General features: G+C 46.1%; 4 protein-coding genes across 10 annotated transcripts in view; 1 reads left to right on the top strand and 3 right to left on the bottom strand.

Moving 5' to 3' along the window:
• The window catches only part of LOC6552233 (filamin-A), a 31,317-nt gene extending 21,831 nt beyond the window's left edge, over nucleotides 1-9,486 (top strand). For 2 of the 5 annotated variants that reach the window (XM_026976001.1, XM_026976000.1), the window contains 4 exons: nucleotides 6,276-6,416; nucleotides 6,480-6,649; nucleotides 6,707-8,738; nucleotides 8,800-9,486. In XM_026976001.1, coding sequence (XP_026831802.1) covers nucleotides 6,276-6,416; nucleotides 6,480-6,649; nucleotides 6,707-8,738; nucleotides 8,800-8,984 — 2,528 coding nt within the window. In that variant the 3' untranslated portion in view covers nucleotides 8,985-9,486. Of the gene's footprint in view, nucleotides 1-2,035; nucleotides 2,355-2,558; nucleotides 2,875-5,467; nucleotides 5,687-6,275; nucleotides 6,417-6,479; nucleotides 6,650-6,706; nucleotides 8,739-8,799 lie in introns of those variants that run through there. The other 3 variants (XM_015154248.2, XM_015154249.2, XM_026976003.1) reach the window with 3 other exon arrangements.
• LOC6552234 lies at nucleotides 9,084-12,554 on the bottom strand. Its single transcript, XM_001979763.3, has 2 exons — nucleotides 12,318-12,554; nucleotides 9,084-12,259 (listed from the first exon to the last, which is right to left on the bottom strand). The coding sequence occupies exons 1-2, from the start codon at nucleotides 12,396-12,398 to the stop codon at nucleotides 9,635-9,637; spliced, it is 2,706 nt and encodes a 901-aa protein (XP_001979799.2). The 5' UTR covers nucleotides 12,399-12,554; the 3' UTR covers nucleotides 9,084-9,634.
• A 234-nt stretch (nucleotides 12,555-12,788) lies between these two features.
• LOC6552235 (serine/threonine-protein kinase 25) lies at nucleotides 12,789-15,251 on the bottom strand. Its single transcript, XM_001979764.3, has one exon. The coding sequence runs from the start codon at nucleotides 14,964-14,966 to the stop codon at nucleotides 13,044-13,046; it is 1,923 nt and encodes a 640-aa protein (XP_001979800.1). The 5' UTR covers nucleotides 14,967-15,251; the 3' UTR covers nucleotides 12,789-13,043.
• A 933-nt stretch (nucleotides 15,252-16,184) lies between these two features.
• Nucleotides 16,185-20,852, bottom strand: LOC6552236. Of its 3 annotated transcripts, none has more exons than XM_015154758.2 (2): nucleotides 20,684-20,852; nucleotides 16,185-18,378 (listed from the first exon to the last, which is right to left on the bottom strand). In XM_015154758.2, exon 2 carries the CDS (start codon nucleotides 18,343-18,345, stop codon nucleotides 16,687-16,689), a length of 1,659 nt encoding a protein of 552 aa, XP_015010244.1. In that variant the 5' UTR covers nucleotides 18,346-18,378; nucleotides 20,684-20,852; the 3' UTR covers nucleotides 16,185-16,686. The 3 variants fall into 3 exon arrangements, with proteins under 3 accessions (XP_015010244.1, XP_026839475.1, XP_001979801.2); XM_026983674.1 differs by lacking the exon at nucleotides 20,684-20,852 and adding an exon at nucleotides 20,366-20,633; XM_001979765.3 differs by lacking the exon at nucleotides 20,684-20,852 and adding an exon at nucleotides 18,548-18,686.
• Nucleotides 20,853-20,854: the final 2 nt, after the last annotated feature.

Here is a 20,854-nt window from a genome sequence, read left to right as displayed (position 1 = left end):
AGCCGTGCATAGCCATGCATTTAATTAAACCACAATGTAGGATAGTTTATTTAATCTAAAAAGCATTTATGCGCCATTTAGGCGGGCAACATGTATCTCATATTTGCAAGAATCTAGCACAACCAAGAAAATACGACGAATATTACATATATTGTCATGCTATTGTCAGGCAAAAATATACGTCTGAAAAGTATACAGAAATATAAATACCCAACTATATATTTTCGATGCGCCGCATTTGGATGGGACACCATGGACAAGTGGCATCGCACCCAACTTTTGGATGGGGGAAAGTGGAAGTGGACGGACGAGTGACGGCTTATCAGGCTAAACGCTGACAGGCGACAACTTAATTAGACAATACCCCTTCTTCTCTGGGCTCTGAGATCTGTGCTCTGTGTTCTGGGAGGTCTGTAGCATTTTGGCTGCATTTCTTGGCAATTTTTCATCTCACTTTTCAGGGGGATTTTCTTTTGTTTTCCATTCCGACACGTTCATTGACTTGGCTGACCACTTGTGACTCGTGGGAAAGTAATTGGGTATTCAACTTGTGTATATGGCTCTGGTAATTACCTAAATTTATTTGGCCATTTATGTACCGGCGAGCGATTTACGAGTTGCAAATCGCTGCACCGCAATTTAATGAACATTTTCAACATGATTAATGAGGTTTCCACCCTCTGCATGCAAATCAATGAACATCACTTTGCACTTTCCTCTCCGTGCAAATATTTGGTCGATTTTTCACGCTTCCATGCAATTTTCAAGCATTTTTGTCGCTTGGCTAGGCTGGGCTGGGCTGGTCTGGTCTGGGCTGGGATAGGATGAGCAACTGGGGGGCAGTGGCTCCTCCCGGTCATCATTAAGATGTAGATCACAAGCCGCGCCACGTTTCATTTGGTGGTGGTTCTTTCCCTGCACCATGCGAATCTGGACCACGCCTCGTTGTGGGTTTTAGCTTTCTATGTCGCGCTCCATTTGCTTTGAAGATGGTTTATTGTAAATGATTCGTTTTGGCCAAATGACATAGATTTGTTGCGCATTTGTTGCATTGCCCGTCAAATGAAAGGGGCAACAGTATTTTTAATGAACAGCTAACGACCAGGTTGATTCGAAATCGACAGTTTTTGTAAACTGGAAATTTGCATTGCCTTCTGCTATTTCGCGGTGCCTAATAATAAATCACACACCTATTCTCGCGAGCGTATGTAGATTTTGATTAGTCAATAATCGCTGCCAAGTAGTAAACTGAAAGATCAACAAAAATTTGATTGATTTTGGGCAATTGCTTCAGTTGTGTCCCAGCTAGCTGGCCATTTGCAATTTCAAATCGATTTCCCATTGCCAAAAGCCATTACATAAGTATTGGATAAACGCGTGCGGCTCATCGAATGGAATGTTTTCCACTTTAACGATTAATACGACATAATACGGATATAGAATCGAAATGATTAACACATTTTCGGCATACCAACAAGACTATATTTGTATTCTATGGGTTTTATGGCCGGATCGACGCTTTCACGCCAATAAAATAAAATATAGATCTGTCTATATGTTTGTTCGTTTTATTTTTAAATGCTTCCCGCCGATTAAATGGTAAAATATTAATAAATTCTATGTCGTCTGAGCTGCAATAAGTAATAAATTTCATTTCGCCAGCGATCTTCCATGCACATTCACATCGAAACACCTATAGGGTGTACATAGCTATAGGGTATACCTATGCTTTTGACCCAAAGTCCCCCTGATTTTTGCACCTTTCGAGTTCGAATTCGAATCACACCAAGATCGAGCAGAAACCTATGCTAATACTTGTATATAAAATATGCTTGTACGAGTATATATGCATAGCAAATATTTCCAATTTTCTATCTTTTTATCTTTCATATGTCGTTCATTGGTCCGATCTCTCCTGCCTTATAGCAGTCGGCCATATTTTCGAAAATCCCCCAAAATATTGGTATGTGTGTGGGATGCTGCGCTGCGGCTGCGCTGCTTTTGGGCCACGGCAGCAGACGCATCTCGGTGGTAGGAACCGATGTGCTTTCATATTTTGGCCTTAATTTCGATTTGGAACTGTCGATGTTCACTTGAAATCGGGACGTGGAGACGCGTGGACGTGGACCTACCAACCGTCGCTGGCCATTAAAGCACCAAAAGAAAATACAATCCGTTCGCAGCCGCATGACACATTAATAAAACGAAAAAACGAATCGAACTCAAGTGCACGCACAGCAATCGATTGCCAGGACTCTCTTTAGCAGTGCAGGACATTCGCTCAAAGAGCCCAAGATCGTTCGCAAATCGCTTGTAATTACTATTATATAACCCCTCTAGTCGATTGCCCAAGTGTGAGTGTCCAAATCAATAATTTTCCAATCCAATTCGCATATCTCAGTCTTCCAACTCTTGGCCAGCAAGGATATGTAACGAATTTCGATGCGAAAATTGCTTTTCGTTTGAAATACTACGGCACATCCTTGCTGTTTGCTCTGCCAACAGTCGAATAGAACGTTTTTGTTTCGTTGTTAAATTAAATTGTTATAAATTTTAAGTGTCTTTTTTTGCAAACCCAACCGCGTGCGCTTGCCAATTGAAATTGAAACACACTTGTCCAACTCAATCCGAACTACGGGAAAATGCACTTCAGTTGGCTGTCAGAGAAAGCGCCCACGCCGCCTGCCACCTGGGCCGATCACTCGTACTTCTTCCGGCCGCAGTACTATAAGGTGACCGTATCCGAGCGCGATCACCCGGAACGGACGCACGTGTACTTCAATGAGACGATCATACCGGAGAACCAAGGACTAAATGGTTCAGATTTTATGCCACTGAATTTCAAATCATCGTTTTCAATTGTAACGCATCAAGGTAAATTCCGCTGGTAAAACAACGTACATTCCTGGAGCTCAAAGTTAGCTCCAAGTTAGCTCAAAGTTAGCCCAAAGGGAGGCCCTGTGATTCTTGACGCTCTGCCAAATGAGATGACGTCCATGATGTCACATGCAGCCACCGCCCAATCCTGACTAGAGCCCCAAGAATTTTTCATTTGTGCTAATGGCAAAACTGACACCAAATTTTTATTCAAATTCGCATACGCATTCGCATTCACATTCATATTTTCAATTCAATTCAAAGCGCGGCCAAGCGCCAGGCGGGCCCACACAGAAAGCACTTTGCGGGCTGGGCAAAGAATTTGAATTATTACCCAAAAGCCCCCAGATGGATGTCGTCCTCCTCGGGGCCCCCAAGGCCCGTAGGCATTTGTCTGCAAATTATTTTCTATGATTTATTATCAGAATATGCAACAAAGCGTAAAATTCGTTTGGCTCCTCCACATGCAATTTCTCAATGGTTGCGTAGAAGGCACCACGATGATGATGGCTTACACTGATCATCGCGGGTTTTCAGTCGCCAAATTTGGTGCACCTCCTCTTGGGTTGTAAACAGATATCAACTGCTTTATTAGCCTTCCTAAAGATTTAAAATTCATGTATGTTTTATTGATATCATTATAACAAACCCAATCACTAAGAATGCAGTTGAACTCTTTAAACGCGAAAGATCTATGAAAACAAGACTATTCCAATTGAAGCTTGAATTAATTAAAAATTGTGTTAATAATAAGGCAGACATTAGGCTACTATTTAGTACGTTCGTATTTAGTATCTTCCAAGTTTCGTAACTTCTAGAGCAGGCTCCTTATCGTGAGGTACGAGCTTGAGTTCATAGTTCGATCCTCAGAAACTTATAGATACATTATTTTGAGGTACGAGTTTGAGTTCGCAGTTCAATCTTCACGTACTAGAGAATGCCTGTACTCTACATCATTGTGAGGTTCGAGCTTGAGTTCATAGTTCGATCTGCAGAAACTGACGAAAGTCAGTGGCCCGCTGGCCTGTATACAAGTGTTATTCGCTATGCGCAAATGGCAAACTCTCGCTGAAATATCGAAAATATCGTTGGCCTGCCCGTTGCGGCCCGAGAGTCATTAAATCTTTCATTTGTATTGCCAGCGTCCATTAGATGTGCGAGTCGTCGTGGTCACCGCCTCATCCTCCCATTCCCATTCCCATTCCGATTCCCATCCACTGTCGCAGTCGTATCTCATGCTTCAATGGGCGGCGCTGGCAGGTGATCGAGGGCAGGGGAGGAGAAGAGTTGCGTTGGACGACGGACAGCAGCAAATGTTCAAACATAAATAATCAAATATTCATTTTTTGGGGGGGGGGATGGCGGCCTGTGAGCGAATAAAGTTGTCTTGGCAGCCACTTTTTAATAAATTCTGTTCGAAAGGAATTTCTTTTTATTAAATGCCCGCACTCGACACTATATTTTATCGTTAATTTGAACTATTTTGCGTTTCCTTTTTTCATTTAACAAGTCATTAAATTCAAAAAGGCGAACAGCTGAGTACAAATGCCTGAATAATTATTCAGAGTATCTATTTGATTAGAATATGCGTTGTGTGCATATTTTCCATCGCAGATGGATCCATTGCATTCTCTACCTTTCGTCGCCCATAAGTTGGCTATATTTTGCAGGTTTTTCACTTGGCAGATTCTTCAAAGACATGCTCACATTTTTCTTTGGCAGCCATTGTCTTGCGTTTCTTGAGATGTTTAGTTTGCTTCACATATGTGTATAGTGCCTTGGTCTAAATTTTCGCCAGGCACGCGACTCTTCTCTTCCCTGATTTATCTCTGTTTTCCGCCTTTGTTTGTGATTGGGCTTTTGGCCGCAAAAAACTCATTAATTCTGAGCGATCAAAGCTAAGCGGAATATTATTCGGTTGAAAGTTTGAGGCTTAGTGGGTTCCTTGAACATATTTATGGTCGGTTCGACATCATATGTTCTTCGAAATCATCATAAAATGCTCTTTAAATAAAGCAAAATATACGATAATGTTCATGGGGGATGTCAGCAAATATCTATAATTAACTGATAATAAATTTGATTGTACTTTAAATAATTCATGTGACTCACTGTGTTCTAGCCAACCCCTTATATCTTAATTCACTGGGGTAAATTGTTTATTTGTCAACAACAAACTCTTCTGTTCCAACTAATGATCCCTAGTATACGAGTATACTCGATGATATTTTGACAGCAAGAAACCATTGGAATTCGTTTGCATATAAGACGTCTTCCCGATTTTAAAAATATCGGGAATTAAATATAAATTCAGACACGTGCATAATAAATTCCGTCCATATTGATAGTTCCAGCACATAGGTAGATATGGGTGTATAAATAGGTTTTATGCATTTGTGACACATACTTCTGGATGGGAATGGGTAAGGGAGATGTGAATACTCATGGATGTGGTATACGATGTTCTATGTGGAACACATATGTATATACGTACATATGTGAGTGGGAAATACATAGAAAGAGTGTCCTATATTTGACCTCCACGGAATTCAGGAACGATGTTGTTCTTATTTTTCTAGCTTGATGGCGTGGGAAAGTATAAAAGCAATTGTAGGCGTCGGAGGAAATTTCTTTGGAAAGCCAAAAGATTACTAGTCACTCAGTCGATGCGCAGCATTCGTGCAGTTGAGAAGTGATTTTGACTCCAGGTCCCAAGTGCCAAAGGATTTTAAAACAAGGATACTCATCCAGCCGAACCAAGAATTCCCCTTATATAGTTTTGTGGGTGTGTCTCTCTAGCAGAGGAAAAGTATGTGGAGTGTTGTGAATAAATGAATCGGCTAATAGGCTAGAACGTTCCATAGTTATTTGATATCCTGCTTAAAAACGTATAAAAACGTTTGGAATTTCTAGAGGAGAAGAACATTCGGTCCAATTAATTTACTTTCGTTGGGACAACGGAAACAAGAACAACATGATCTTCGATCTGTGCAGAAAACAGAAATAGACTTTGTGGAATAAAAAATGGCACACATATTCGAACATAAAAATGAAATTATGATTTTTTCAAACTTGTGGCTCGCGCCCACGCAAGTTATTTAAAAAATGCTTCAGTGACATAATTCAGAGTATACAAACACATCCATTAAATGCCATCCAATACGGCTTCTGATCGGTTTTATTTTTAAGGGTACTGTACTTTTCAAAATAGCTAGCTGGAAAATGGGGATTCTTTTAGTAGCTCTACGTAAATTATCGTAATTGATTTAAATGATTTTCTCCCACTTATTATGCTTATTTTGATTTACATATAATATAATACAATTAATAGTGAAATATTTGAAGAAATAATATGACAGTAACTAACAAAGATTGGCTTACGTGTTATTCCTTTCCAGCTGAAGTCAGAATGCCGAGCGGTAAAGTAGACAAACCCGTGATCCAGGATAACCGTGATGGTACCGTCTCGGTGAAGTACGATCCCCGTGAGGAGGGATCCCACGAGCTCGTGGTCAAATACAACGGAGAACCCGTGCAGGGTAAATAGATAATTGATCCAAGGTAGTAACATTCTAGATTCGCTAATTTCCGTTTGCCAACAGGATCTCCCTTCAAATTCCACGTTGACTCGATCACCTCCGGCTATGTGACTGCCTATGGACCCGGCCTGACCCATGGAGTCACCGGTGAGCCGGCCAACTTTACCATCTCCACCAAGGGAGCCAGCGCCGGCGGCCTGACCATGGCCGTCGAAGGACCCAGCAAGGCTGACGTAAGAGATATCCTCGCCAGGACTTAGGCATTTTACTTATGAATACCAACCTTGCAGATCAACTACCATGACAACAAAGACGGCACTGTGTCCGTGCAATACCTGCCCACTGCTCCTGGCGAGTACCAGGTGTCCGTTCGCTTCGGCGATAAGCACATCAAGGGTTCGCCGTACTTCGCCAAGATCACCGGCGAGGGTCGCAAGCGTAACCAGATCTCGGTGGGCTCCTGCTCCGAAGTGACCATGCCCGGCGACATTACCGATGACGATCTGCGCGCCTTGAACGCCTCGATCCAGGCGCCCAGTGGCCTGGAGGAGCCCTGCTTCCTGAAGCGCATGCCCACTGGCAACATTGGCATCTCGTTCACGCCCCGCGAGATCGGCGAGCACCTGGTTTCGGTGAAGCGTCTGGGCAAGCACATCAACAACTCACCCTTTAAGGTGACTGTCTGCGAACGCGAGGTGGGCGACGCCAAGAAGGTCAAGGTTTCCGGAGCTGGCCTAAAGGAGGGTCAAACCCACGCTGACAACATCTTCTCCGTGGACACGAGGAACGCCGGCTTCGGTGGACTTTCGGTCTCCATTGAGGGTCCCAGCAAGGCTGAGATCCAGTGCACAGATAAGGATGACGGTACCCTCAACATCTCGTACAAGCCCACGGAGCCGGGCTACTACATTGTTAACCTGAAGTTCGCCGATCACCACGTGGAGGGTTCACCTTTCACCGTGAAGGTTGCCGGTGAGGGAAGCAACCGCCAGCGCGAGAAGATCCAGCGGGAGCGCGATGCTGTTCCAATCACGGAAATTGGCAGCCAGTGCAAGTTGACATTCAAGATGCCCGGCATTACCTCATTCGATCTGGCCGCCTGCGTCACCTCTCCCAGCAACGTGACCGAGGATGCGGAGATCCAGGAGGTGGAGGATGGCCTCTACGCAGTGCACTTTGTGCCCAAGGAGTTGGGCGTGCACACGGTATCGGTGCGCTACTCCGAGATGCACATACCCGGATCACCGTTCCAGTTCACCGTGGGACCGCTGCGCGACTCCGGCAGCCATCTTGTTAAGGCTGGAGGTTCTGGCCTGGAGCGAGGCGTTGTCGGAGAGGCGGCCGAGTTCAATGTGTGGACCCGCGAAGCAGGCGGTGGTTCCCTGGCCATTTCCGTGGAGGGTCCTAGCAAGGCTGATATCGAGTTTAAGGACCGCAAGGACGGCAGCTGCGATGTGTCCTACAAGGTCACCGAACCGGGAGAGTACCGCGTGGGCCTGAAATTCAACGATCGCCACATACCCGACTCACCCTTCAAGGTATACGTCTCCCCCGATGCGGGCGATGCCCACAAGCTGGAGGTTCAGCAGTTCCCGCAGGGCAACATCCAGGCGGACGCTCCCTACCAGTTCATGGTGCGTAAGAACGGCGCCAAGGGTGAGCTGGATGCCAAGATTGTGGCTCCATCCGGAACGGACGATGATTGCTTCATCCAGGTGATCGACGGTGAGATGTACTCGGTGCGCTTCTATCCACGCGAGAACGGAATCCATGCCATCCACGTCAAGTTCAACGGCGTCCACATACCCGACTCTCCATTCAGGATCAAGGTTGGCAAGGATGTGGCCGATCCAGCTGCTGTGCACGCCAGCGGCAATGGCTTGGACGAAGTGAAGACTGGACACAAGGCCGACTTCATCATCAATACCTGCAACGCCGGCGTTGGCACTTTGGCCGTCTCCATCGATGGACCCTCCAAGGTGGCCATGGACTGCACGGAGGTGGAAGAGGGCTACAAGGTCCGCTACACCCCTCTGCTGCCCGGCGAGCACTACATCACGGTCAAGTACAACAACATGCACATCGTGGGATCGCCATTCAAGGTCAACGCTACCGGCGACAAGCTGGCGGATGAGGGCGCCCAGGAGACGTCCACGGTGATCGTGGAGACAGTGCAGAAGGTGGCCAAGGGTGGCAAGAACACGGGCGTCCATCTGCCCACCTTCAAGTCTGACGCCAGCAAAGTGGTGTCCAAGGGTATGGGCCTGAAGAAGGCCTACATTGGCAAGCAGAACCAGTTCAGCATCAGCGCCACCGATGCGGGTGAGTAGTGTTTTTCACCAGCATAATCCTTGATGTTAATCCATCCCGATTGTATTTTCAGGCAACAACATCCTGTACGTGGGCATGTACGGACCAAAGGGACCCTGCGAGGAGTTCCACGTGAAGCACGCTGGCCACAACAACTATAATGTGCAGTACCTGGTGCGCGACCGCGGCCAGTACGTGCTCCTAATCAAGTGGGGCGAGGAGCATATACCCGGCTCCCCATTCCAGATCGATGTGTAGGGCGCTATATAGCCGGCCAGGCATATGTGTACGTGTAGATATATGCTTCGCATGTGTATGTGTGTGGGCGCGCATGTTCCAGGGTCAAAAGTCGTGTGTTTCTTGTTTTCATCATAACGCTCTTTGTTTAATTTTAATTTCTTGATTTATCATCATATTTTAGGTAAGTTTTTGTTATTTGTACATACATGAAAGGAAGAAGCTCCTGTTTTTCGACGCGCCATTTTCACTCTATAAATTGATCTTACGTTTTACTTGTTTTCTTGTGAATACATAAAATTAACAATAGCCGATATGAATTTTGATAAACTTCATGGAAACAAACTTAAACACAACTTCGACACACAAGAATTACTATTGCAATGCGAATAAATCTCTTGAACAATTATTTAATACTTAAGCGAAAATTTATGATGATTATAATGATTATGACGTATTATGTTTTCTATTATCACTATCGATCATGTAATTTACGTGAAATAAATCAAAACACAAAAATTAACTGAAACAGCTTTTCTTATATTACTATTGGAAGGATGTGTATAAACCACCAAGAAATCCGTCAGCACAACGAAAAAAATTAAATTCAAATATAATAAAAATAGTGAACAGGAACAGAAAACATTAACTTGCTCGGCTTAACTTAATCATCAGTTGTCACCGGAATTATTCTCGAGTATGCTGTACACCGTTCCATATCGATTTACTTGCTCGAAGATGTCATCATCGCTTGCACTGGAGTTTCCGAGGTTCTGCGCATCCTGCGGAGAACGGAGAACAGCGGCCAGCTGTGGAGTCGGCTTATAGTAAACCGAGTGTCGGCTGTCAAAGCTACGACTGCCGATGTGGTATTTCAGGTACTTGCGTGCCCAACGTTCTCCAATAATCTTTCCGAGTCCCTGCTCGGTCAGTGTGAAGTTGGCACCTCCCGATGCCGAAGGTCTGTGCAGCAGGATGCCCCGCTCGGTGATCCTGATGGTCGCTGGAAACGGCACCGGCTCACTTGCCGGCGACTCGCATGTCGTAGACGTAACTACAGTGCAGTCAGGATCCCCAAGCGTGGGGCAGTTCATCTCTCCCAAACTGCTTGTTGAGGAACTTAAGCTGCTCGTCGCTGCGTTCTCCTCCGTAGAGCTGACAGCGGCTGCCCTTTTGACACCTCGTCTGTTGCGAAGCAGGCGGCGGCAAGCCGTGTCGTTGGCCATAGCCGTGGAGTTGCACACTACGCTTTGATTGTTGAATATCGGCATTGATTCCTCTGCAGTTGATTGGGACTGGTTATTAGAGGTCTTTGTATTTTCCTTCCTGCGTTTCAGTATCTCCTCCTTAAAGGAGGCCTTTGACAAAGCCAGTGCTTGTTGGAAATCCTCGTCCGAGTTTGATGTCTCATTATCATTAAGCCCCAAAATGCTTGTCGTAGTTGAACTTCTTGTCTTTAAATCTGATGATAAATCGGACTCCTCTTCCCTCACTTGCTCTAACTTTGGAAGATAAGAAGTTGTTTCCTTTCTTTCTGGCCTTTTTACTCTCGGAGTTTGTTTCTTCTTATCTTTCCGCGGCCTTCCTCTCCCTCGTTTATCAGACACGGGTTGAGTGCTGTCTTTTTCCAGGATTTCTTTGTTAGGAATACTCTTTGGAATCTCAATTTTTTTGACAGACACCCGTAGTTTTTTAATACTTCGGAGAGGCAATGCCTCTTCGTCAGCTTTAGTGCCGTACACTGGCTGTAATTCATTTTCTTTGAGTGGTGAGGAAGCCAAGCCAATTTCTCTATTAGCACTCTTTACTAAAGCTTCTAATGGTGTAGATACACCACATACTTCGTCAAAAGTGGCCTCAACTGGAGCGTTTGTGGCTGGTGCCCCCAATGTTGCAGACGGGTTTTCTTTTTGAATCTGTGGCAAACTAGTCGGACGCGCTTCTTTTCTTAATACCTTCTTCGCCGTGGAAGTAGGGTGGGTAATCTTACCAGAGGTCTTTGGAGTTAGAACTTTTTTCGTCACGGCGTTATCTTCATCGGAAGTTTCATTAGGAAACATTTGCATGTAGTTTTTTGTAGATAAGGCCATTTTGGAAGCAGAGGTAGCCTTCGAACTATGAGGGGTTTGTTCGTGTTCTTTGGAGCGATGGCTAATTTTCTTGGCATCCATCGGTTGGTGCTCTTGCTTCCTGGGCATATCCTGCGTCTCCTGGGTCAAATGACCTCCTCTGTTCTCTACCACCCACTCTTCGGTGGAGCTATTGGCAATGTGGATCACATTAGAGCATAGGCGGTTACTATTGCAGCAACTGCACTCGTTCTCCGGCAGCCTTGGTCGCAAGTCCAGCTCCATGTCAAAGGTGTGATGGCGGTGCACAGTGCGCATGGTTCTAGATGCCACCTGGGGGTGGCGATACTTGCCGTAAGGGGAGGACTTGTAGACACTTCTAGACTGAGAGTAATGCCTCCGGCAGGATAAACAGTCACCGCCGCCGAATGATGTATCGTCCTCGCTGCTGGATGCGGAGTCAAACATCCAGGAGTTTATGCGCCGCTTACGCAAATATTTGCGTCTCATGTAATGACCCCTGGAGTAGACGCATTCCATCGGCCTAGAAGCCAGGTAAGCCAGTTGGCGCTCCCTCTCACGTCGGCGAAGCAACACCGCCTGCATGTGGTGACGATGCTCCTGCTCGTCATCGTAGGCGTACTTTGCCCGCAGCTCGTCCCGCTTGTGAGAGTGTTTACGGTACATCTTAATGGTGCTCATGTGGGAAGTCTTATTGTTCGTGTGCACATTGCGCCGGCGGCTCTGCTGAATGTAGCGAGCCGTGTCGATGGAGTGCATCGATTCGTCGCTCTCGTCTGAGATTGAGTTGTGGTGCGCATGGTGGTACTTCGGTGGAGAGGCCTCCAGGTAGACGCCGTTGTGCCTTCGCATCCAGCGGCCCACATGATGTTCGATCTGCTTTTCATCAAAAGTGTCCAGGATGCGATCCAGTCCCGCCTCCCGCCACTTGCGCTTGTGCTCCTCGACGACCGGGACCGTTTCGTTAAGTATTTCTTCGATCTCGGTCTTTGACTCTTCGTTCTCATTGGCGCACAGCACCAGTGTCAGTTCCGCAACGCTGGTGGCGTTGATATGGCCCATTTCAAGCTTTGCTTCTTTGGGCACATTGTCTTCCAAAGCCTCCAGCGCCACGTCCTCCAGATCAGGGTTCTGGTCCTCGCCGTGGAATAAGTTGTCGAACTCCGACACATTCATCTCCATGCCGTCTTCCAAGCTGGTAAATTCCTACAAAAATAATAGCGTCCATCAAGAAGGGACGCCACTTAGGTTTATACGGACTCACCTTCATTTTGCTTGACCAGGCCTTCGAGCGCTCGAAGACCAATGCCTCCAGCGTTTCCTCATCCACCAACGCCTGCGCCATGGCTGTGTCGTTATAAGTTCTCAGAATAAAATTTATGAAAAGTAATAAAAAATTCTAAAACCCAAAAATAAGACGAGCAATCAAAATGGCGTTGCCACTCGTGTTACCGTTTCCAGAGCGCCAAAATATACCAAACTAAAACATGTTCCCCTTTTATATAAAAAAATTGTGTTCCTCGTATTATTTATTATTCTGTGTTTGAAAAAGGTTTTGATTTTCCTCGCCCAGTGCTTTCTGAAAATATTTTACGATTTTCGTTTGATTCAATAAGTATTTACTGCTCGAATATACGGTCAGTTTGTCCAGCGATGCCAGATCAAATAACTACTCGAAACCACCAATGCTGCCAAGTCCGTATAAGCGCGCCAAATTCTATTTCTTTATTTTTGTGGGGTTTTTATTTTGAAGTTATATATGTTTTACATTAGATTAATATTGCAGATAAACAAACGAATACATATTGTATGCTTAAATAACTGTTCAATTGAAATACATGTACATCGCTCCCGCTCCTCTGTTGGCCACTAAATGTCGGAATATGTCTGCTCCAGCGTTTCAGTTTGTGTTGTCTCGGTCTCCGTTAATAAAGTTGTGTATATATTAAAATAGGCTGCTTGGAATCGGAATTGGCTACGGCTTGGCCAGCTACTTGCGGTTGCGTATGGCGCGGTCCATGATCGTATTGATTCGCGTCTCCGAGTAACCAGGAACGAGCATGTGGATCAACTCCTTCATAAAGAGGTCGCTTACTCCCGGACTGGAGCGTTCGGCCAGCTCGAACACAGACTTCAGGTCGCCGATGTCGCTGCCGACACCTAAGTTGCGGCCGCCTGATCCTCCGCCGCCTGCGGATCCTCCGCCGGAGTACTTTCGCTGGATATCGCTTAGCACGGGGAAGAGGAAGTTGTTCAGACAGGCGCTGTTCGTCTGGACTAGGCGCTGTCCCGCCCCAGAGTGCTTGACATGGCTGGCATGGTTGGTGGCCACATGCTCCTCGTGGCTGTGGTTGTTACTACTGCTGCTGCTGCTGGCAGCCAGCGCGGCGTTAGTTGCATGGAATGATTCTCGTTGGCTGCTGCGGCGCTGTTGCTGCTGCTCAGCCGGCGATGGAGTCGGAACCGAAGACTGCAATGGCAGGCCCAAAGAGGCACGGCGATCCTCCACTTGATCGAGAGGGGCGGCGGATCGCGACTGGCGCAGCTCCGGCTTCGAGCTGGAACGCTTCTGCTGCAGCTCACTGGCCGACGAAGAGCTTGTGACGCTGCTCGGGGGAGGAGCTGCATTCAGCATGGTGGTGGTGGCATGCTTGTTGCTCAAGTTGCTAATGTTATTGTTGTTAATGTTGTTGTGGTTGTGGACGTGGCTGTTCTGGGGGGGCAGGGCGGATGCAGGGGAGACACCTTCGTTGGCTGCGTTGACGGACACGGAGGAAGCTGACGCCGCCACGGCGGACACAGAGGACGATAATGCAGATGTAGCAGGGGAGGCTTGTCCACCACCGCCGCCGGCTGGCGAGTGTGTGGTCTGCATCAGCTTCTGCATGGTCAGCTCGTGCTCCTGCAACTGGAAGCTGTTGACACCCGCCCGCGGAGCACTGTTGATGTGCAGTCCCTTGACGGTCATGATCCAGGGCTCGTCCTGGCTGCTGCCGCCCTGCTTGGCGTCCGAATCCGAGTCTGAGTTCTCCGACTCCGTCTCACTTTCATCGCCCTTGGAGAGCTTCCACTTCTTGAAGCGGTCGATTAGGTCAATCAGGTAGGCGTTCTTCTTGGCTTTCTTGATGAATGGGTACTTGAGCAGCTCCTTGGCCGTGGGCCTGTTCTCCGGGTCCTTGTTTAGGCAGGCCTCTACAAAGTCCTTAAAAGACTTGGTATAGTTGCCCGTCAGCTGGGGCGGATTGTTCTTGGGGATGAGGAAAAGCACGCGCATCGGGTGCAGCTCCGAATTGGGAGGTTCGCCCTTGGCCAGTTCGATAGCCGTGATGCCCAACGACCAGATGTCCGCCTTGGCATCGTACTGCGACTGCTTGATCACCTCGGGCGCCATCCAAAAGGGCGTGCCCACGAAGGTGTTCCTTTTGGATGTGGTGTTCGTCAGCTGGCCAGCGACTCCAAAGTCCGCCAGCTTGACATCGCCCTGTTCGCTCAACAGCACATTGGCCGCCTTGATGTCGCGATGAAGCTTGCGCTCCGAGTGCAGGTAGTCCAGGCCCTTGAGCACCTCGCGCAATATGATCCCGATGTGCATTTCCTCAAAGGAGCCGGCCTTCATGAGGTCCAAGGCGGATCCACCGCCCAGATACTCCATGATGATCCACAGCTTGGTGCCCTTAAGGAAGCTGCCATAGTACTTGGTCACATACGGCGAGTCGCACTGCGACAGCACCATAATCTCCTGCTGGATGTCGTCGATCTCATCTTCGGCCTCCTCTAGATCAATGATCTTGATGGCCACCACTTGCTGGGTGCGGTTGTCGATGCCCTTGAACACCTCGCCGAAGGAGCCCTTGCCGATGCGCTCCTGCTTGGTGAAGATGAGCTCGGGATCGACTTTCTCCGTCCAGGACATGTTTCCTATCTGGTTTCTACTTCCCACTTCGTGGCTTCTGGCTCTCCTCCTCCTCCTTCTTGATCCACGGATTCCCTTGCTACTCCGCTGGCTCTCGACTGGCTTGTGGTGGACCCGAGTGGACTGAACTGCTCTGCGGGCTATTTGGTGGCTCTGCTTCTCTGCGGGGGCACTTGACTAATAATTTTTTCGTTGGTATCTCATCTAATCCGAGAAATCTCTCTTTTTTTTTTGCTGTATTGCAGCACTATCGAATACCGATTCGATATTAATATATGCCCTGAGGATATCGATAACTTTCCAGCTGTTTATTGGAGCCGCCAACCAAGAACAAAAATATTACATTTAAAAGTTAATTTTCTATTATTTATTTATTTAAAGCTAACTTAATGCTCAATTACAATGCATACTGGCTTACATTATAATACATTTTATTTCACAATTCGAAATTTTTCAGATTCGAAATTCCATAACTTTGGCTAGAGCAACTCTTGATATCTCCTTATATATTATTATTATATATTTGAATAAATATCCTAAGATATCCAACTTGTTAGCAGATATAAAAAGCGTAAAGCTTCATTGATTTGCTTATTCGAAGAATGCCAAAGCTAACATTATATATATTATTTTTATTATTATTATATAATATTTTTTAAGAAATTACGTTTTTTTTTTTACCCCCTTCTCTAACTAAAAATCCATTTGGCAGCGTTGTCACAGAATATCGAATGTTATCAAGCGTTGAATCGATAACCGGTGAAATCGTAATGTTGCAGAATGAATTTTCTTTGGATCCTCGCCACTTAAATGCTTTTTATACCCGTTACTCGTAGAGTAAGAAGGTATACTAGATTCGTTGAAAAGTATGTAACAGGCAGAAGGAAGCGTTACCGATATACATATATTCTTGATCAGGATGTGGACAAATGTGGACACTCTCGTTCGCATTTCTACTAGCTGAGTAACGGCTATCTTATAGTCGGGGAACTCGACTATAACATTATATCTTGTTATTATTGTGAATGGTTGCAGTCGTCAAAAAATAATTTTCTGGAAGCTAACGTCAAATAATTGTAAATACGACTTCTAAATAGCTGGGTTTTTCAACATTTAAAGAAAGCATACAAAGTATTTTTCAGTAGAAATCGGCTACTTGATAATCTGAGAAATAACAAATCAGTGAATTGACTGCCAGAAGCATACTGTAAAAATGTATATTTTTTTAATGTACTTTATTTATGAAATGTGTTACATTTTTACAAATCAATAAGCTTTTTGTATCCATTTTTTTTTAATATTTAAAACAAAATATTCTATCAGCGAAAGGGATATGACAGACTCTCACGAATATGTGTTTCATATAAAACTTCTTACATAGATTACTACAAATATGGGTTTTCTTCGGTTGGTACCCACTTTGCCTGGGTACGTACAGATCATCAGATTCGTCGGTGGTTGACTCCGACCCGGGAGTTTGCTAGGAGCCAACCAGCAAGAAATCTTTGCCAGATTGCTGGCCGACGGCGATCTGGTCAAGATTTTCCGAACGAAAAATTACCAGACCAGGCCTGGCTATCAAAGTTTCGCAGAGGCAGATCTTTTTCTCTCTTAACATGTAACTTTACGTCAGAACACAAATTACCAAAGAGGGCGAAACGGATATGCTAAGACATAAGCTTATGAACTAAGGGAGGGGGTTCTCGTCTTATTTGTTGTATTACATAATTGAGCAGAAGGATCGGCCCTCGGCTCCGGCCGCCTCAGCAGCAACCTCTACAACAGGGGCAATGTTTTCCCCATCGCTGGATGGAGATGTCTCGTCGACATTCTGGCCATCGACGTTCTTATCCTTGACATCCTTCTCTGTGGGGATTTCCTTAATGGGTGAGCCGCCCTTCTTCGGTGTCTCCGCACCGGCCTCCTGGCCAACGGTTACGTCCTCGGCTGGTTGTTCCTCCTCGACTTCAACCTCGTCTGGCATGCCAGCCGAAGATGTGTGTAGATGTTGCTCCTCCACGCCGGAACTGTTCGGCTCGAAACGCAGGCGGCTCGGAGAACTGATCGATGCCTTGGAGAATCTCGAGCGCAGCATGCTGAAGGGAGAAGCCAAATTCAGGCTGAACAAGTCGAAGCGGGCGCGCTTTGGCGGCGACATATCCACATCGTGGGCCAGGTCGCTGGTCGACTGAGAGGCCGACAATGGTGGGGGAGTGCGGTCACGTTTGCGGCCACGGCCGAAGAATGAAAACGAAAATGAAGAGCTGTTGGGGATCTCCGATCCGACTGTAGCATTCATGCTTGCGTTTGTGCAGTTGGAGGTGTCCAGGTCGCTGTTGCCGCACCTGTAGGTGCCCATTTTCGAGGGCGTCAGCGAATCGATGGGTCGTATGCTGCGCCTGCCGCTGATCTGGGCGAAAGTGCGGGCCGGAGTGCCTGCCGGCAAGCTGGAAGTCTGGGCAGCCAGCTCTACCTCGGTGCTTTGCTTGCTGCTACTCCGAAAACCAAAGAGATTGCGTCCGGGCGTGGATGTAGCCGTCGGCAGAGCATTCAAATTGCCATGGACGCTGCGTATGGGAGAGGGATCCACTTGTAATGGTTCCATATCGACATCTTCCGGAGTCAAAGCGCCCGCGGATGATGCAACAACTGCTTCGGCTTGCATCTTTTGGGCTGGCGAAGCGTTACTTGCCTTGCTGATGGGAGACTTTTGCTGGCTGCCCGATTTGCGTGTAGACTTGCGATCCTTAGTAGGAGTGCTGAGATCTGGAATAACCACTACGTCATCGTTGGTGACCACAGTATCGACAGACGGTTGCGATGCGGGTGCAGTACTTTCAACGATAGCTTCCTTTTTGGTCTCTTCGTTGCCGCATTTGCCGGAGGGAACTTCAGCCACCACCTCCTTATTTTCAGATGCAGCCTCCTCATGCTTATTTTCGGCTGCAACCTCCTTATCTGTCTTCTCGGCAGCGACATCCTTATCCTTATCTTCGGCACCCACTTCCCTTTCCTTCTTTTCCGGCAACCTATCTTTAGATTTCTCCACCTTATGTTCTTTGCCTGTGGAGCTGCCATTCTGTGCCTTATCCTTACCATTTGTGGACTTGCTAGCGCCGTTCTGGCTGGATCCGGTCGACGACGAAGAGCTGATGGAAGTGGTGCGCGATTGGTTGATCTTTTTTACTGGCACGAAGGACTCCGTGATCTTTTTATTGCCATTTTGGGGGCTATTTGAGCGGCCGTTGCTGCCAGAAGAATGCTGCAGCCGTGAGACGGTGGTACCACCGCTCAGCGAGAGTGGCAGACGACGTCCCGACCCAGTGCTTCCTGAGCTACCTCCCCCGCCGCTTGTGTTGCTAGCCATTTTGCTTAACATTGGTTGGGTTTCCTCCGATGTGTTGCACGATCTCTGCAAGGGAGCACAAACAAAGAGAATGCTTGATTAGTTGATTTCAGACTGCCTGCACTTCAAGTGCAGTGAAAACGAAAACAAAAAGTAAACACGAATTGATTTGCGGTTTGTTTACACCGCATTCCTTGCGAGAACCGGCTCTGCAATCAATACCTATCCCACTTACTACAGATTTGCTGTTCAACATGGGAATTTTAATCACAGCCTGTTTTTTTTTACGCTAGGCGTTTTATCTCTCTGGTTTCCTAGCACGTCCTCACAGTTTTAAGTCTGCAGCTTAACTTAGATGGATTTTCGTCCTGCACCGCCTTAAGTAGCTAGCCGTGGGATCAGGATCAGTGCAGGTACGCAAAGTATGGAAAGTCTACCTGCCCATGCAGCTGCCATTTACCGGGAATAAGCGGTCAGACGGCGACATATGCTAATTTCGACCTCTGAATTTCAGAATTCAGAAAAATACTCGTCTAAAAGTTGCGCTTTGCATTTTGGGGTGGGTATTTTCGGTTTTCCTGCTCCCTGACTGTGTTATTTTGTTCAGCTTGAGTGGCTTTCACTTCCCCCATACTTTTAACTGGCTTCCGTTCTGTGAAATGCATTCAAAACAAATGAGACACAAACTTAACAAATACAGACTAACACGCTAGCTGGTTGCCCCATTGAATTTTCCGTTTTTGCTCGCCTTGCAAGTAAAATGAATTCGAAAGGCTAAGAACGGCTGAAGTGAAGAAATTCGTCTAAAATGCCGAGGGGAATTTTCTTGTCATAGGCCGACCTACACTGCACAGACAGCTCGATGCCAGATAAACGCGAAAGCGTAAGTGAACTTAGTGCGGAGAGTTACATACTCTAACCAATTACATAAATCGGACTTTACTGAATTTCTGTGATTACAGACTGATACGCATTGAGTAGAAATATTTACAATTTTTATAAAGTTAAAAGGGAATTAAATTTCAACACCAATAACCTTGAACTTCCTAAATTTGATGTTGGGTACAAACAATGGGCGAAAAGCATATATGAATTCTATATAAATTTGTAATTTTACCTTTGTTCTTAATTTTCTAATCAGTATACCTCAGCTTTTTGTAAGGGTATCGAAACTAGTTGCACCCAGGTGCATTTATTTAGGAGACACGATGGGCAAGGGGAATTCGCTTAGAAAAAAGTGCATTGAGCAGTTTTCTGTTTTAGAAAGTGGAAATGCGAATGCTGAAAAATCGCGGACAACGAACGATGCTGCAAAATACATAAAAAATAATAAACACAACTGCAGCGAAAGACTGCAAAAATGAGTGTTTTTGCGAGGCTTGCCATGCAGATGCATGTTTGCACACATGTATGTACACACATACAGTATGCATTTATAGGCAAGCCCTCTTTGATGGGGAATCATCGGTATTGTTGGAGTGCCCTTTTCGTCGTTTGTTTTGGTATTCGCATCGCGGAGTTGATTAAACTCGAGCATAAATGCCTGTTTACATGGTCGAGTGGTTAATGGAGGTTCTGCCTTAAGTCTAGTTAATCAATTTGAACGAGCTGCGATCGGATCAGCAAAAAACATAAACAGAAGGAACAGAGCAAAAAATCAGAAACCCACACATGTGCAGCGTCAAACTGTCTGTGTGTGTGTAAGGGAAGGCGGCTACAGAGCGCGCCAAAATATTGCATACAGCACAAAGGCACTTACAAGTCGCCAAGAGAACTAAATCAAAAAACCTATTTTCATAGAAATATTTATGTAGGTAACTAATGGTGTGTTTCTGAACCTCATATTTAAGGAAGTATGGAGACCGAAAATTAAGGGTGCATTATATAATATTGTTTTCTATATGTTTACTGTATATTTAAATTATTGTTAAATATATTTATCCAAGCTACTAATTACAAAACGAAAAGTGTGATATGTCGATATCCCAGGTTTCTGCCTGGTCCACTATGCTTTGCCACCACTGTACCAGGCAATTGTCTGAGGCTCACATACCGCGTTCGTTTTTTTAAAATGGCGGCGCGACAGCCGCAATTGGCGATAATTTGTTTGGAGTAAGGAAAAGATTGGAACTCGTGGACAAGGGGTTCAAGAAAGCCCTTTGCGAGGCTATAAATATGATGTTCCTACCGCCTGCTGCTCTATACTTTGCGCACTTTTTTCAATTTCCGAATTATTTGGCTTCGTACGCGCACAAATTTATGTACACCTAGCTTCACTATCCTACCGCAACAAAAAGGATGCGCAGATAGTCCTCGCAGAAGCCGCAGCTTTTAGGTTTTCGTAACTCAAAATTAACGTAAGCACACCCACCTTGTAGCGTTCTAGTTCAAACAGCACAACTATTATTTAAACAGCAACTACTTTGCGACGAATTAGCTGATTTCAATTCAACCGACGCCGATACAAACAAATTAAAACCAACGCGCTAGTGAGACCTTAGCTATCACGTTAGGAAATACCACGCGTTACCGACCATCGTTT

Source organism: Drosophila erecta, unplaced genomic scaffold (genome assembly GCF_003286155.1).
Source record: "Drosophila erecta strain 14021-0224.00,06,07 unplaced genomic scaffold, DereRS2 tig00000000-arrow-pilon, whole genome shotgun sequence".
Classification (NCBI taxonomy): domain Eukaryota; kingdom Metazoa; phylum Arthropoda; class Insecta; order Diptera; family Drosophilidae; genus Drosophila; species Drosophila erecta.
The sequence above is the reverse complement of the archived record's forward strand: the minus strand, read 5'-3'. Positions and strand labels throughout refer to the sequence as shown.

What these genes read in the sequence shown, in the direction of transcription:
- LOC6552234 (XM_001979763.3), bottom strand. Translation starts at nt 12,398, where the DNA reads ATGGCGCAGGCGTTGGTGGATGAGGAAACGCTGGAGGCATTGGTCTTC. An exon ending in CCTGGTCAAGCAAAATGAAG is followed by an intron (nt 12,260 to 12,317) that starts GTGAGTCCGTAT and finishes TTATTTTTGTAG; the next exon opens with GAATTTACCAGCTTGGAAGA.
- LOC6552235 (XM_001979764.3), bottom strand. Translation starts at nt 14,966, where the DNA reads ATGTCCTGGACGGAGAAAGTCGATCCCGAGCTCATCTTCACCAAGCAG.
- LOC6552236 (XM_001979765.3), bottom strand. Translation starts at nt 18,568, where the DNA reads ATGTTGAACAGCAAATCTGTA. An exon ending in TGTTGAACAGCAAATCTGTA is followed by an intron (nt 18,379 to 18,547) that starts GTAAGTGGGATA and finishes GCTCCCTTGCAG; the next exon opens with AGATCGTGCAACACATCGGA.